Source organism: Mixophyes fleayi, chromosome 3, assembly GCF_038048845.1.
Source record: "Mixophyes fleayi isolate aMixFle1 chromosome 3, aMixFle1.hap1, whole genome shotgun sequence".
NCBI lineage: Eukaryota > Metazoa > Chordata > Amphibia > Anura > Limnodynastidae > Mixophyes > Mixophyes fleayi.
The window spans coordinates 157,019,088-157,034,698 of NC_134404.1; the positions used below are offsets into that span (position 1 = coordinate 157,019,088).

At 39.0% G+C, this 15,611-nt stretch overlaps 1 protein-coding gene across 2 annotated transcripts in view; it reads left to right on the top strand.

Annotated features, from left to right (window-relative positions):
* Positions 1 to 2,106: 2,106 nt before the first annotated feature.
* Positions 2,107 to 15,611, top strand: part of LOC142144143 (CD109 antigen-like) — a 155,126-nt gene continuing 141,621 nt past the window's right edge. Inside the window, exons 1-3 of one of the 2 annotated variants that reach the window (XM_075202633.1) lie at positions 2,107 to 2,206; positions 2,387 to 2,527; positions 12,512 to 12,672. In XM_075202633.1, coding sequence (XP_075058734.1) covers positions 2,460 to 2,527; positions 12,512 to 12,672 — 229 coding nt within the window. In that variant the 5' untranslated portion in view covers positions 2,107 to 2,206; positions 2,387 to 2,459. Of the gene's footprint in view, positions 2,207 to 2,307; positions 2,528 to 12,511; positions 12,673 to 15,611 lie in introns of those variants that run through there. The other variant, XM_075202635.1, reaches the window with a different exon arrangement.

The window sequence follows — 15,611 nt, forward strand, 5'->3', positions numbered from 1 at the left end:
ACACGTTAGCCAGGTTGATACTCAATGGTGCTTTCTCGAAGCTCATTCAGATTCATAATGGCACAAGGCTAGGTTACCCTCTTTCAACCCTTGTCTTTGCATTGGTCAAAGAACCCCTAGCTGACCTCATCAGGCAAAATCCAAATATTGGAGGAGTGGTGGTAGGGAATGAGTCCTATAAGTTATCTCTGTTCACTGATGATGTTTTGCTTACCCTCACCACCCCTCTTATCTCCCTTCAGAATTTATACAGAGTTCATTACTCCTATTCCACTGTTTCGGGTTATAGATTAAACTACTGTAAGTCTGACACTCGCCCATTGCATATCCCGGAACCTGACAGGTGTCATTTATTGTACAATTACAATTTTAATTAGAGGACTAAAAACCCAAATAGGAATTTATCTTAGCACCTCCTACTCTTCCCTTTACAATTATAATTATCCCACCCTCTTTTCTGATACTCACAGGGATCTGCATGCGTTTTAGAGGTATTCTGTCTCCTGGGTTGTCATATTTCAGCTATTAAATGATTATTTTGCCAAGACTCCTGTATGTATTTCAGACTGTCCCTCTCTTGATTCCCCATAGTGTTCTGAAACACCTGCAACAATCTATTAATCAGTTCATTTGGGCCAATAAGTCTCCTCAATTAAAATTCTTCACACTCATAAGTTCTCCCTGACAGGGTGGTCCAGAACTCCCAGACCTAGTTAAATATTATAAAGCCACTAATTTATCCCACCTGATGGCTTGGTTTTCTCCCCGTCACCTGCTTGGTATCTTCAAATTTGTACTCATTCTTGGAGGAAGTTTCCCAGGGGTCCAAGATTTATCTATGACCTCCTAGAGAGACTGCAGTGGAGATCTAAAGACACTCTATCAAAAAAATATGGCCTCCCCCTAGGATGATTTCTTTGAGTATTCACTAACTACCAATTACTAAATATCAATTATTTGATATTTGTGTTCTGTGCCCAGGACCCTTCTGCTTAAGGGCCTATCCCCATTTGAAAGAATCTGTTACTACATCCTAATAGACAATTTATGGCTTCTATACTATACTCTTTACTTCAATCTGATACTGCAGATTCCTTCCTGGGGCATGAAGTTGATTGGGAGAGAGATCTGGAGCACATCACTTAGCTCCTTGAGGGGAAGGCGGATAACTATGACCCCATTTGGGAGCCTTGGTTTACGTTTCATTCTCCAACTCCTCCTCCTGCTCCTACTCAGTAACTTCATGTTCCTAGTTTGCCTGACCCTATACAATGCACTGAGGTTGATATGTATGTTACCGGATTGTCTATTAGCTCTTTTCATGGTTTCAATTCTCCCCCTGACAGACACTCTGCTCTCTCCCTATCCTCTCCTCCCCCTCACATTTCTTTCCTCCCTATTTCTTCCATTTTCCCTTTATACACTATATTTCTTACAATGACATGCTGCCAATGTATAGTTCTACTCTGTTATTTTGCTCTACTGCAATGTTGATGTTACATTGAAGATCACTTCTTTCTCTTGTTTTTTTGTATGTAATTGTTGTTAAATTGAAAAGTTAAAAATAAATTGGGTGAATACATTTAAGGTAAATGTTTGTGGTTAAACGAATTGCATGCAAGTAGTCAATGTAACAGTTGCTTTTTTGCTCCCAGTATGAAATAAAATATACTTCGCTATATTGCCACATTATTAGAATATGTTGAATATTCATCAGAGATGGTTATTAAAAATTCACATGTATTAAAAAAAGTTATTTAACAGCTTGTGAAAACTGTCCACATTTAATCGGCTACTATATAAAATAACTATGAGATACTGTATGTTTTAAACACTGAAGTATCTGATTTTCCATTCCTTATTGGTTTGGAAAGCTAACAGTGTCTAATGCATGTATTACTGTAGATTACATCCAGTGTCATGTGAAAATCGTAGTGATCCACTCATAAATATAAGCAGTGTTCATTGCACAGCCCAATCCTGTGTGTAATACAAATTTGCAGTGTAAGGGGATTCTGTGTTAAAGTCTTAGGGAAGTAATCGTATGCAGTCTCCATCTGACTCACTTGTGGCTAGGGCATATTTTCCACATTATGATTAGCTTACTTCACGTCTAAACTCATCACTAAGGGTGTGGTACATACTTTGCACTTCACAGACTCGCACATCTTCCTGAAACTTCGCCCCATCTACTCTTTGAATGCAGGTGTGTATTGTATTCATCATCAGAATGAAAGTTAAAAAAGGATTCAGTGCTAGAGGTCTGCAGAACAGCCAGCGGCGTCCATGTATACTGATAGAAGGGAGAGGGGCGGGACGTGCTGCTAGACTGACTGCATGAATCACAGTGAATATTAAGTAACACGAGTCATTTATTTGCTCCAAGAAAAACGTCCAGAATAAAGGGAACTGCGAGAAAATAAAACAGCCTGTGGAGAACTTGAAAAGGACTGAAGAAGATGCTGCTGAACGGCCTTCTCCTTTTCTCCCATGTTCTCTGCCTCTTATCATCACATGCTGCTGCAGGGTAGGAAACATTACATTTGTCTCAAATGGGAAATGTGACATAGATTATATGAAGTAGCCATAATTTATTATTTAATTAAACTTGTATACTCTTCACATAAAACAGGCCTCAAAGTCAGATGAACAAAGAAACACATGTCTGTCTGCTTAGGAGTCACAAGTTAATTGTATTGTTGCAAATTCTGCTAATGTTCAAACTTACTTATTATTTGTTGTTTGTTATTTTCTAATTAAAAACAGATTTAAGAATTGAATGCAAAGTTATATTTTCTATAGAGGTGCATCTTTTTATAAACAACATGAAAACACATTCAGCTTTGACACTTGACAAAAAGGGGTTATGGGAAATTTTAGCATAATTAGAAGGCCCGACTGTGTAAGGGTACCTATGTACAGCTATACAAGATATACAGTTATCCTTGCAATAAAAGTAAACATCACTGTCACAACCAGACCCATTGGAGATGGGTGACGTGTGTGAGTGCAAGTGCTAATCCGCTCAAAACAACCTCACCTAAGAATGATTCAAACTACAACTAAACATTGTGGGCCTTAAGTATGGATGCAATATAGTCTTAAAAAGTAAGTATCCCATAGTTTACTCTGTATTCAGAGTACGCAAAATGCGTACATTTTATTAAGATTAGCTTAAAAATTATTCTATGCTAAAAGCCCGACAAATACATTATTTAAAAACATGTACACACCCATAATAAATAGCGAAAGGGATGCTAGAGCTGCATGCCTAGCATGTGGGGGACAAAAAGTGTGGGGTACCCACAAAGTTACCATCACCAGCACTAGCCTATGCAGGCCAGTGTGGGGTTTCCCTCATCATAGTTATAACTAGCCCTAGGAAGGTCAGCATGGGTTTGAAATCCCTAGGGGGATCGGGCGAAAAAATAAAAATGATGCCCCCCTGCCTAGAATTAACCAACCTAGTGCTAATAGCACTAAGGCTATTCCTATACCCCTTGTTCGGTAGGTGTAGGGTAAAAAAAAAAAAATAACCATTTTGCCAATAGTGCACAACGGGTTTTGTTTGTAGTGCCAACATACCCATGATTGACAGGGTATGCTAGCACTTGGTGAACCACAAGTAGGACCTGTAGTGAACCAGAGAAAAATGTAAAAAGACACCAATTTTAAAAATAGTATAATTGAAATAAAAATCCCCAGTTATAAATATAACTGCATTACTGCTAACAGCACATTTACAACAAGAGATCTTAACAGAGCTATTGTAGCTTTGTCTATTACGATTTTCTATTTTATGGAGACCAGGATTTTTACAGCAAGATGCCACCCTGGGACTACGTGAGAAAATATAGTGGGTGGTGTGGGAGTTTTATTTCAATTCAATTATATTAAAATTCACGTGTGTGTGTATACATTTTTCTCTGGTGCTCATGAACAAGTGTAAGGTAAAATGTACGGTAGGTCAGGGCCTCAGATTGACATTGCAATCCTGGAAGATGGGGACCTTGATGGCAGCAGAGCATTATCACTGCCTGTATACCACTAAGAAATGAATGAATAATGGTGATGCACTAGTAGTAATTCAGCAACTGTTTATCTAATGTTATGTCAAATTCATACGTACATTAGGCGCTCACGAACGTACACAGCGATATTGGAAGAAATCTTCTCTAGTACTCCCGCAAATGGAGCAATTCACATGTAAAATATAAAATTCAATAATATTATAGGGCAATAATCAGAATTAATGATGATTCTGCCTTGAAAAAGACTCCAGGAGGAGTAAAAACGCGTTGGTGATGGATTCAGACAACCCCTGACCTCGGCTGGACATGTTAATAGGAGGAAGGATACATTATTCTATCTTTGATTTTTACAGTTCTTTCTCAAAGCTGTTAAAGTCCAGGTAGGGGCTATCCACCCTGATTAATGGGTTTTTATGAATATTTATCATATATGTTTCTCTCTATGTATACATGATTTTTAATTAAAAATGGTAATACACTAGAGAGATTTTTTTTCATCTTTTTTATGGTATTGATGCGAGTGGATAACATTCATACCTATGCAATTCGTGTAGAGAATAAAGTGTGGTACTTGCACATGGTCAGAGAAGAAGGCATCCTGTAAGAATATAGATTGAAAGCGAGATGGTAGCATAAGACACAGGATTGATATACTATTACCCTTCTTCACCGGTGGCTTTCGAAAATCTCTTACCGTCATTGGGATATTTCTGGGATTCTCTAATGTGGTGGAAGACAGAAAATATTGAACTTATTACACTGTATTATTATTGAATTCTAGATTTTACATATGAATTGCTTCATTTGTGGGAGTACAAGAAAAGATTTCCTCTAATATCTATGTGTACATCCGTGAGTGCCTAATGTACGTATAAATTTGACACAATATTCCAATATTTGAATTGGGTGAAATACAATATATACAGGCTGGGCAGCTCGGGATATATATATATATATATATATATATATATATATATATATATATATATATGTTAACCCGTGCATGATACTCATGCATTCTAGTCAAATCAAGCTACTTAAGGTGTTAAAAAGGTTCTTGTCATGCATTTGGGCCATAGCCCAGGCCTCAACCACCAACCACTCCCCACTGTCACCCCCGGCAACCACCAACCACTCCCAACTGTCACTTCTCCTTCAAGAAATATATATATATTTTTTAAATCTTTATAAACACTTTTAACAATTAACAAATTAAATTAACAAATTAAAAACATCTTAGTATACCAAATTTCAGCCCTTTCTGAATTTTTTTTTCCACACACACTAAGAATTTAGTAGGTCAGTGTATAACTCCGCCCAGCAGGTGGCGCTGCAGCTTGGTTTTATTTTTTCCACACACAGACAGACTAACACACGCCACTAGACATTTATATTATAGAATATATATATATATATATATATATATATATATATATAATATACACACACACACACTCAAGCGGTCACCTGACGTTGCTCGGGTCCGATTTGTAATATGTAGCAGTTTTCATACATTAGCAAATTATTTGGTAAATTGAACAAAAGTGCTATTTAGAAAATGTCGTATTGCCACAAGGTTTCGTTCCAGCAATCAAACAATGGTTTACAACCTAATAATTATGTTTTCACTATTTGTCACTTTGTCGTGTTGTCGTTATGCTGTTTAATAGCTTACTGTTTCGATACTAAATAACTGTGTAAGATTTGGCAGCTTTGGGTATCCTGGTGCTTGTAGTTCTACAAAATAAAATTTAAATAAAATACACACTTCTTTGTAACCAAATTTGTTTAATAAAACTAAAACTAAACTAAAATGTAAATAAATCACATACCTCGTTTAAACCACATACTATTATTGAAAATAATAAAAGCCCAAATATAATTACCCAAATGTAATTACCATTACTGGTGTCATCCTGACAAGAATGTATGCTGATATTGTGATGTGAACAATAAAGCACTGTTTTGATTTCAAGCAAGAAACTGTTGGTGTCTGATGTCTGCAGGGTGTCAGAGGTTCGACAAGAGGTATGTATGTATGTGTATATATATATATATATATATATATATATATATATATACATATATATATCTATATCACACACACATACATACACACATACACTTTGCCACCATCTAATAGAGGAAAGAGTGGTAATTTCCCTGGGAAACCACAGCCTAAAGGTGCAGAGAGAGTTAAATCTACACACACACACACTCACACACTCACACACTCACACCAGAAGAGCAGGTGGAGCAATCAATTAAGGAGTCAGCCAGAGCAAGGCCTGACAAGAAGCTTAAAAAGCTGGGTTTGATCTGTGTGTGGGAGACTGGTGCCAAAAAGTGGCCAGTGACCAGTTAGGGACCTAACTGTTCTAGCCAGAGTTAAGGGCTATTGGATTGTGTTTATTGTTGTGAATGCTTCATTTGTGTGCTGAAGACACTGCCAAGACTGTTTAACCATCCTTGCAAGTAAAATAAACGTCAAAGTGCTTCAGGAAAACCTGTGTGAGGAGCCATCTGTTTGCACGCTTTTCACAATATATATATATATATATATATATATATATATATATAACAAAAGTGCCTTTCTTGTAGCAGTCTTGACACCTTCAGACACCACTTGTTGCAAGAGCACCCTGCAGACATCAGCACCACGGACAGCTTCTTGTTGTCAATCAAACATACATTTATTGTTTGCATCACAATAAAAGGCAACACTTCTTGTCAGGATGACACCAGCAAGCAATATCCTTTGCTTATACCTCCTGGTGACCCTAATGCTAACTAAACATAGTTCAGCTCTCTCAGGAGCATGTGATATTGCCCAAATCATTGATGCCTGTCATATTATAGGGGCCACCTTCTTAGGTCTGTGCTTAGATAACAAAACATGCGAAGCTCCAAGGGAAGGGTCCATCTGCTTGCCCAAGAAGTGTCCTAGAGAGTTGTTTTGTGTATTGCATTATTAACCAATTATTATCACATTATTAACCAATTTAAACGCATGTTGTAAAGTCTCATCATTACTCTGGTCTCATGCCAAGTTTGTCACACTAAAGAACTGTGGATACTTAGACCAATCTATTCTCTCACCAACTGGTGAGACAGGCACATCCGAGATGTCACCAGCCACTGCCAATTTAGTCTGTACAGACTTGCCAAAAAGTTGACACTTTTGTGGCAGTTTTACTGTATCCCCCAGGACAGCCTTCCAGGATAGCCCCCACGACCGAGATCCACATGCTGCGAGTTCCCTGGCAGATCCATTAAGACTTGGCTTCCAACCAGTGTTTCAGTTTCCAGCATTTCCAGACAGATCCGCTCAGCGCGGACCTCTTTCTGATCCTGTTTATGGGGTTTGTTGCACTCGGCTTTAAGATGTTCCAGCTGTCCACACCTGAAACACCTTCTGTTCCCAACTTCACATCTGGACCTTGAGCAATAGCGACACCACAAGGCATCCCTGGACAGCTCTATGAGGTTCCACAGACCAGACAGCGCTATGAGGTTCCACGGACTGGACAGCACTATGAGGTTCCACGGACCGGACAGCGCTATGAAGTTCCATGGGCTGAACAGTGCTGGGAGTGACCTCGGGCTGAACAGTGCTGGGAGTGACCTCGGACTGAGCCTTGACAAGCTCTACTTTCAGCACAGCAATCTCTTTGTCTTTCTCTGCTACTATGTTATTAACAGCTTCTACTGCTCTTTCTTTTGCCTCAAACAACTCTTGTAATTCAGTTCTCAGAAACTCAGAAATAGTTTCTTGGATTTTCACCTTTTCAGCACAATACTGCTTTGAGTCCCTCAGCTATTTCTCCAGCCAGGAGATTTCTTCTCTAAAAGTCCTTTCCATGCGATCATACTCTGCAATGCCTACATAATCTTCCAAACAATCATATTGTTTCCTGACCATATAGTCTGATCCAGGTAGTCTGACCCAGGTGACATCAGGCTTGCACAGAGAGCATGAGATTCTTCAACTTCTTTTCCATTCTGCAAAGTACCATGCAATTTTTCCAATTCACTCTGCTGGGAATAAATTTCAGTCACACCTGTTTGTACACTTTCTTTCTGACACTTTTTATTCTTTTTCTTGCCCATTTTGGCTGGAGTAAAGGAAACGTATACCAGCAGCAATTACTCTTGCTATCTATTGCAGCGTAAACATCAAACTTTACAAATATCCAACACTTTCCACAGGTAATTAGAAGGACAAGCATGTGCTTTATCCTGCACACAGGTAAACAGCAGACTTCTGAGGACCAGACCCAACTCACAGTTCAGAGAACAAACAAGGTATGGCACTACAATGCCCAGCAATTTTTAAATTTTTGGTTTCTTTTGCAAAACAACAGACACTGCACAGTTCCAGTAGCATTGCTCATATATTTCTCTCCATACAAAAAAATCCAGCACTCTCTTCTCTGTAACTGACAGCTTAATACACAGTATGGTGTGTGACAGTGGCATTCAATATTTTAAACTCGCCACCTTTTGCGTGTAGGTTGGGTGGACAGCTGTGCATTGGCTGTCCTTGGTGATCACTTCAGACACCACTTGTAACAAAAGTGCCCTTCTTGTAGCACTCTTGACACCTACTGTCACCATTTGTTGCAAGAACACCCTGCAGACATCAGCAACACGGACAACTTCTTGTTGTAAAGGAAACATACATTTATTGTTTGCATCACAAAAAATGGCAACTCTTCTTGTCAGGATGACACCAGCAAGCAATACCCTTTGTTTACATCTCCTGGTGACCCTAATGCTAACTAAACATAGTTCAGCTCTCTCATAACTGGCCAACTAGTTCAGCATCAGTCACACCTAACAAGTGCACAATTCAGGATTAAATACACAAGTCTCCTCCGTTTGGTCTAATTACTTTACCACTGTGTGTGTGCAGGCTACAAGTCTGACTCTGCAAGGATATAACCCTGTATGCAGCCTTTCTCTGAAGATTCCCCAGGACTGCACCTGTCCCTATGCAAGAAAGGTGTGGCAAATAGGCCTCTTTGCCACAATATGTATAATATATATAGTAATATATATATTATATATAATATGTAGTAAAACAAGCATTTTACTACAAGCATTGCAGGGAACAAGTGCTTATAGACCAACGTCAATATATATATATATATATATATATATATATATATATATATTCACATTGGTCTATAAGCTTTAGACATTTTGTTAATGCTAGAGACAATAAATGTGTCGCAGTGACAGCAATGGCACCAACTGCATTTTTGTCCCCCATGCTTTGACCTGGTGAAATCATGCCTCCAGGTGTTATTGATCCCCTGCTCCCCACTGTATCTGCCCTGCAGACTAAACAAGTGGCCTTACACACCTCGTAGCATGTAGCCTATATGTTGTGCAACTGTATATTGTACATGCCTAATGTTTTTATTTCATGAGTTAATGCTATTTTATAGCAAAGGTTTTTACTGTAAATTGTGGAAATAAAGGGGAAAAATAAAATTTTTAGGTGATTCAGCAATATGATCCAACAAGTTTCATAATATGCCAGATTTGGACCATTTTCGGATATCTTACATCAAAACAACATATAAGGGGCCTGATTCATGGTTGGATGAAAGACCGTTTATATGCAGTACCTTTCAGCAACAAACACAATTGCATGCAATGCATGTCTGCATGCAAATGAAACAACTGCTTATAGCTTGAGAGATGGAACGGGGGAGGGAAGAGGCAGATGAACATAGGCCATGTACAGTAAGGGCATGCTGAGGGCATTCCGACGCATATGCGGCAGATTCAAGTTCTGTTTCTTGCAAGTGCGCCATAGTCTTTGTATTAAAAACTGCACATATGCATTCCACTAGCTAGCACAGAAAATGTGTATGAAAGTAAGGTAGACTGTATTAATACATTGTATGTACAGTACGCTTTGAAAGCATCTTGTTTTATGTATTTAATGTAAAAAAATATGAATCCATAGTTTTATTAATGATTATAGTATTATGAGTTGTTCAATTAATATATATATATATATATATTATATATATGTGTGTGTTCTTATGTAACCTTTTAGTGAATTTTTTGTGTGTATGTACATATGGAAAGTAACATTTAGGCAAAGCTTACTTACAGCCAGATTTAAATCAAAACATATATTTTTTTTTTTCTCATTTGGATTTTAATACAATTGGAACTACTCTGAAGTTCCCTGAATTGGGCCCAAGTAGTTTTATTTATAGAAATTAGTTTTTTTGGTTTATCCAAACTTTCAAATGTCTTGCTCACTTAAATAAATATTGCAATTGGTGGGGTCAAATTATCAGAATATATTTTAGAAAAATTTCCCCCAATAACTAATGGGATTTATTTTGAATAAAAAATAATGCAATACCTGTAGTTTAAATTGGTTTATTATACTTTCCTTTTATTGCAACAGAAACAAAGCTCTACACTTGAAAAAAAAATACTTTGCTATAGTTCTGGTTCAAATTCTGTTAATAGTCTTTATTGTAATTGCACCAGGAAATTACCTGTCTTAGAAATGCATTTTTATTTCAACTCAAATAGAAAGTGCAATAGATTGAGTCATAAGTTATTGAAATATACTGTATTCTTGCTGTGACTTAAAATTACATGTCTTGTAATTGCCTATTTTTTTTTTACTCACATGTTGCAGGAGATGGTTCAAATACTTTGCATATATTTTGTTCTAATTGTGCTGGAAAATTGTCTGTTTTTTACATGTTTCTTTTTCACTTAAATATCACAGTAGGTATGGTTCAAATGATTTTATTATAATGATTATACTCAACACTATGAAATTTGACTTGAAAATTAAGGACCTGATTTAGATTTTGATATAACTCCAACACAGGTGTAAAATGTCACTTTGTTTTATTGTGTGTGAATACAGAACAGGTATGTGCACAATTAAAAAATAATTATTAAATAAAAAAAAATCTAAAGGCTGATGCAGGACTGGACAGTTTGGATATGTTTACTGCCCTGTAACTTGTTACTGGATGCAACACAATTTAAAACTGGACAGCCTTGCATGATGTATTTATTGATTATTTTCCTTAATGTGTGTGTTAATTAGAGCAAGTCACCTAGCCAATGATATTTTAATTTGTCCCAGGCTTTAGGTCATTTAGCTTTAAAACTGTCCTTACTGTGTCTACAATTATAAATTGACTTAATAGGTAGACTGTTACGGATTACTGGATACACTACTAATCTTGATTAACGCTGGCTTACCTGAGGTGCGGAGTCTAATGATCTCCCCGGTATTCACCAAGAACCGCCGCAAGGCGGGATGGGCTTTGCTGCCAGGAGTCGCAGGTCGTGGTCCTCAAGTTTGCCCCAAGATGTAGTACAGCGGGATGGGAGCAAGATGAGAATGGTCGGACAGGCCGGGTAGGTACACAGGCAGGCAATGCAGACAGAATCGGAAGGCAATCTCAGAGTCAATCAAACCGGGTCGGTACACGGGTCACCAGAACAGATGCGTGGTCAGCTAGCCGGGTCGGTACACAGGAATCGCAGATAAACGTATAGAGAGAGAAGCGTGAGACAATCCGGGTCAGGAGCACAGGCAATCAGGAAGGTCAGCAAGCCAGGTCGGTACATGGGAGAAACAGAATCCAGAAGAGTCAGCATGCCAGGTAGGTACACAGGAGGGCAAACACACAGGAAGCAGGAACAAGGAGCACACAGGAATCAGGAGCCAGGAACTGGTAAGTTGCTCCGACACTCACCAAGTGTCAGAGCTATGCTTTTATACTGTGTTCACTTTTGAATTCCCCGCCCAGGTAACGATCATGTGACCGCCCTAGGTAGTGATCACGTGACCGGAGAACCCGGAAGTGCAGCTTCCGGGTCCGACGAAGCGGCAGGGGAACGCGGAGGGGTCAGTATTCGTGACATAGACATAGCAGCCACTAGCAATTTCCAGTCCACTAGTTTGCCTCCGGGCACACTGGCAGTGTTAGTTATTATCATACTTACCAACTTTACAATGTTGGTATCCGGGAGCCTGCGGGGGAGGTGGGCGTCATGGGGGGGCGGGCCTCCAAAATCCGTGTCATTTTGGACCCGCCCCCATGACGTCATGACGCAAAATGCGTCATTTGACAGTGGGGGCGGGGCCAAACGCCGCGATTCACCAGGAATCGTGGCGTTTGTGACCTAATTCTGCCCACTTCACTAGGAAGTGGGCAGATCCGGGATTTTGCCACACTCGCCCGGGAGTCCGGGAGACTCTCTCAAAATGCGGGAGTCTCCCGGACATTCCGGGAGAGTTGGCAAGTATGGTTATTATGCACTAGCCTAGGTTTCCTCTGAGTAATCCAGGTTTGACTTTGTTTTAAACATTGATGTAATAAATTACCACATTCTGCAATGGACTTGTGTAATATTTTAACACAAAGAGTATACTGTTTTCTATTAAACCACAATTGACACCCATATTACTTTGCTAGGTCTACGTTCCTGATTTCTACTCCCCTAGATATTCGCCCTGGATCAAATTTTATTATAGGAATTGATATACTACCAGAGAGCCCACCTTTAGTAAAGGTTGAAGCTGCAATCCAAAAGGATAATGTCACACTGCTTCAAGGGGATGGACTGTTTCAAAATGGTGAGTAAAAAACCTTATTATCAAAAGCTGCAAATTGTGATGATATGAGACCTTCTAGACATTTTATATTTTCTCTAGTCTTTTACAGTGGCTATAAATAGTATGCAAAAGCAGACAGTAATTACATATCCCATGATTTAATCATTTGTCTTCAGTGGCAATGGCGGTTTAGACTAACTAAAAATGTCCTGGTAGGCGAATGACGTCATGAGTCACCATTGGCATCTTTTTAAACCTTATTTTTTTAATTTATGTATTTATTTATTTTTTATAATTAAGACCAGGGACCCTGGTCTAGGTGGCTTTGGCCAGACCTATTGGTATGTTTCTGGTGGCTGCCCCAATCGCCTCTGCACCAGCCACCTTACTGTAAGTAGTCTGCTGATCACCCTGATACATTTCTCTCCTCTTCACTTTCCTCTGATTGTGCCGCATTCTTCCTCTGCACACCCACAGGCAGCAAAAGACATGCGAGATGCTCTCTTGCAGACATTTGTGCTACCCCATATGTGCAGGCAGCAAGGGAGGCAGACAGAAAAGACAGCATACAGTGCTGGATGGAGTCAGTGTGGCCTGTGGGTGGGGGCTATTACTTTAATTATGTAGCATAATATTTTATTTGATGGGGAGCTATTTATTGCTGGGGTGAAGGTTGGGGATGTTCTACTTCATCTAATTTGGGTGCTGATTAATATTGAGGTCATGGTGGGGCCTATTGTGAGGTGAGGATACAATTTAAAATGCTGGTATGATTTCGGAGCTATAAATATCATGTAGGTGATGTTGCAGTAGAGGGAGGGCTATTGTAAGGTCTTGAAAAACTTTTAACAATCTGGCAATAACTTTAGAGCAGAAGTGTATATTAAATCTTGAATAAAATACTTGAATCAGCAGTCACAGTACCTGTATAGACAAGAGTTCATTCCATAGATGGATGTGTTGGATTATTAGACAGACAAATAGACCATGAGTAGCCAGGGATTGAGAACCAGAAGAATCGTCAGCCAATGCCAGGGGATAAGACTCAGAAGAATGGTCAGCCAGTCCCTGGGTCAAACACATAGAATTAGTACAATAGGAAACTTCAGAAATGCTTGTTCAGAAAAACAAAGCTCATTAAACTGGCAGCTAATGGGTGGTCTGACAGCGCCTTTTATAGAGTGTGGAAGAAATTTGCATTAAGAAACATCACTTCTGCACAGAATCTTGAACACTTTGTGTGGATTCCTCAGTCATGCGCAAATGTATGAACAGGAGAGGGTAGGAGGGCTGTTCTTATCAGCCGTTCGAACAGCACCATGTGGGACAACAAAGTCTGTGCAGAGGAGTGAGGGCAGGGCCACGATGATGCAAATTGCGTAGTCATGTACCCCTCACTTGCCCCTTTGGACATGCACTTTCGCTGCACTACCACTCCCAGCATTATCCATCACATTATTATTCCCAGCATTCACCATTGCTACACTATTACACCCAGCACACACTATCACCGCTCTAAAATATCAGCTCTAACAGGCAGGGACCTCTCTCCCTATTCTCTCTATGTCTGTCTACTGTCAGTCTTCCTCATATGTCCTTGTCAAGTCATTTGCTTCATTCTGTGTGAGTCTACAGTTTTTTTTTACTCCCTCTCATTTATGCCCCTTAGGTGTAACTGTTTTCATGTACGTGTGATCTTGCTCACTGTATTGGTTATGTACAACTGTCCAAGACTACGAAATCTGTGGCAGCTTGTAAATAAATGAATAAGAATAATCATTGGCCTCCCTTTACAGATGCAGTAACATACAAATGTGTCTAAAATTAGCCTTTTACCTTGAAATGAAATACCTTATATTTGAATTGTACAGGGGTCACTAGAATGCTCTATATTGTATAGATGTAATTAATTGTTTATGTACCGTCACCAGATTATGAAGCACTGTAATATTTATATTAAGATACAGTATATATTGTTATTATCTTATTATAAATATTGTTGGGGAAATTTTGTTATCGCCCAACCCTATTGGGAGGTATTCCTGCTCTGCTCATGAAGTGGTGTTGGGATATTTCTTTGCTTCTGGAAAAGGTGTTAATATGGAGGGCAAAATGGTTAAAACAAGATAGACACATTTTGGGGGAAAAACCTCCTGCAATCTCCAATAGATATAGGATTTGGGATTATGGATTTATTGCTGTTATTTTATGGTCCCCATCCAACCTGGTGGAATTCAAGAAAGATTGAAATTTGAGTGAAAGTTGTGGTGTCCAGATGTGCAAAGCTGGTAGAAACTCACCCAAATAGACTCAGAGCTGTAATTACAGATACAAGTGCTTCTACCCAGTATTAAAATTAAGGTGGGGGGTTGAATACTTCATTAAAAATATAGCTCTAAAGCTTTTATTTGTCTTCACAGAGGAGGGAATACCAAAGTGCATAATGTCTGTTCAAAATCCATTTTTGGTAATGGTGTATGCATTGATTTGCGCAAGTGTGTCTATATTTATGTCAAAATAGGTTTACATAACAAAAGGGCAGCATTTTCAGAGGAGCAGATAGAAAGTGGGTGGAGTGAAGTCCTTTCCGTAAAGTACGGAGAAGGCACATTGGTGCGTCTGGTTTTGCATTGCAGGCTGAAAACCAGTTGTCAATTTGTTGAGCCAGATTGTTGAAATGAATTAATATGGTACAGATAATGCATTTTTAGGGACATTTCTTTTGATTCAGAGAGCTTCGTGGCCATACCTTTTCAAAAAGACTTGATTTTAAGATCCGGTATTGTCCTGCCTGTATATAATGAGGTGGCTTTGATGCTGGGATGCAGGCTTAAATGTTTTGATCAAAATATGAACTATTACCTCATGTTTTCATTTTGCTAGATACACACAGATATGCAGCGTTAAGGATAAGCGCTGACAACGGTCTTTTTTTTTTTGTATACATCTATGGGCATTTA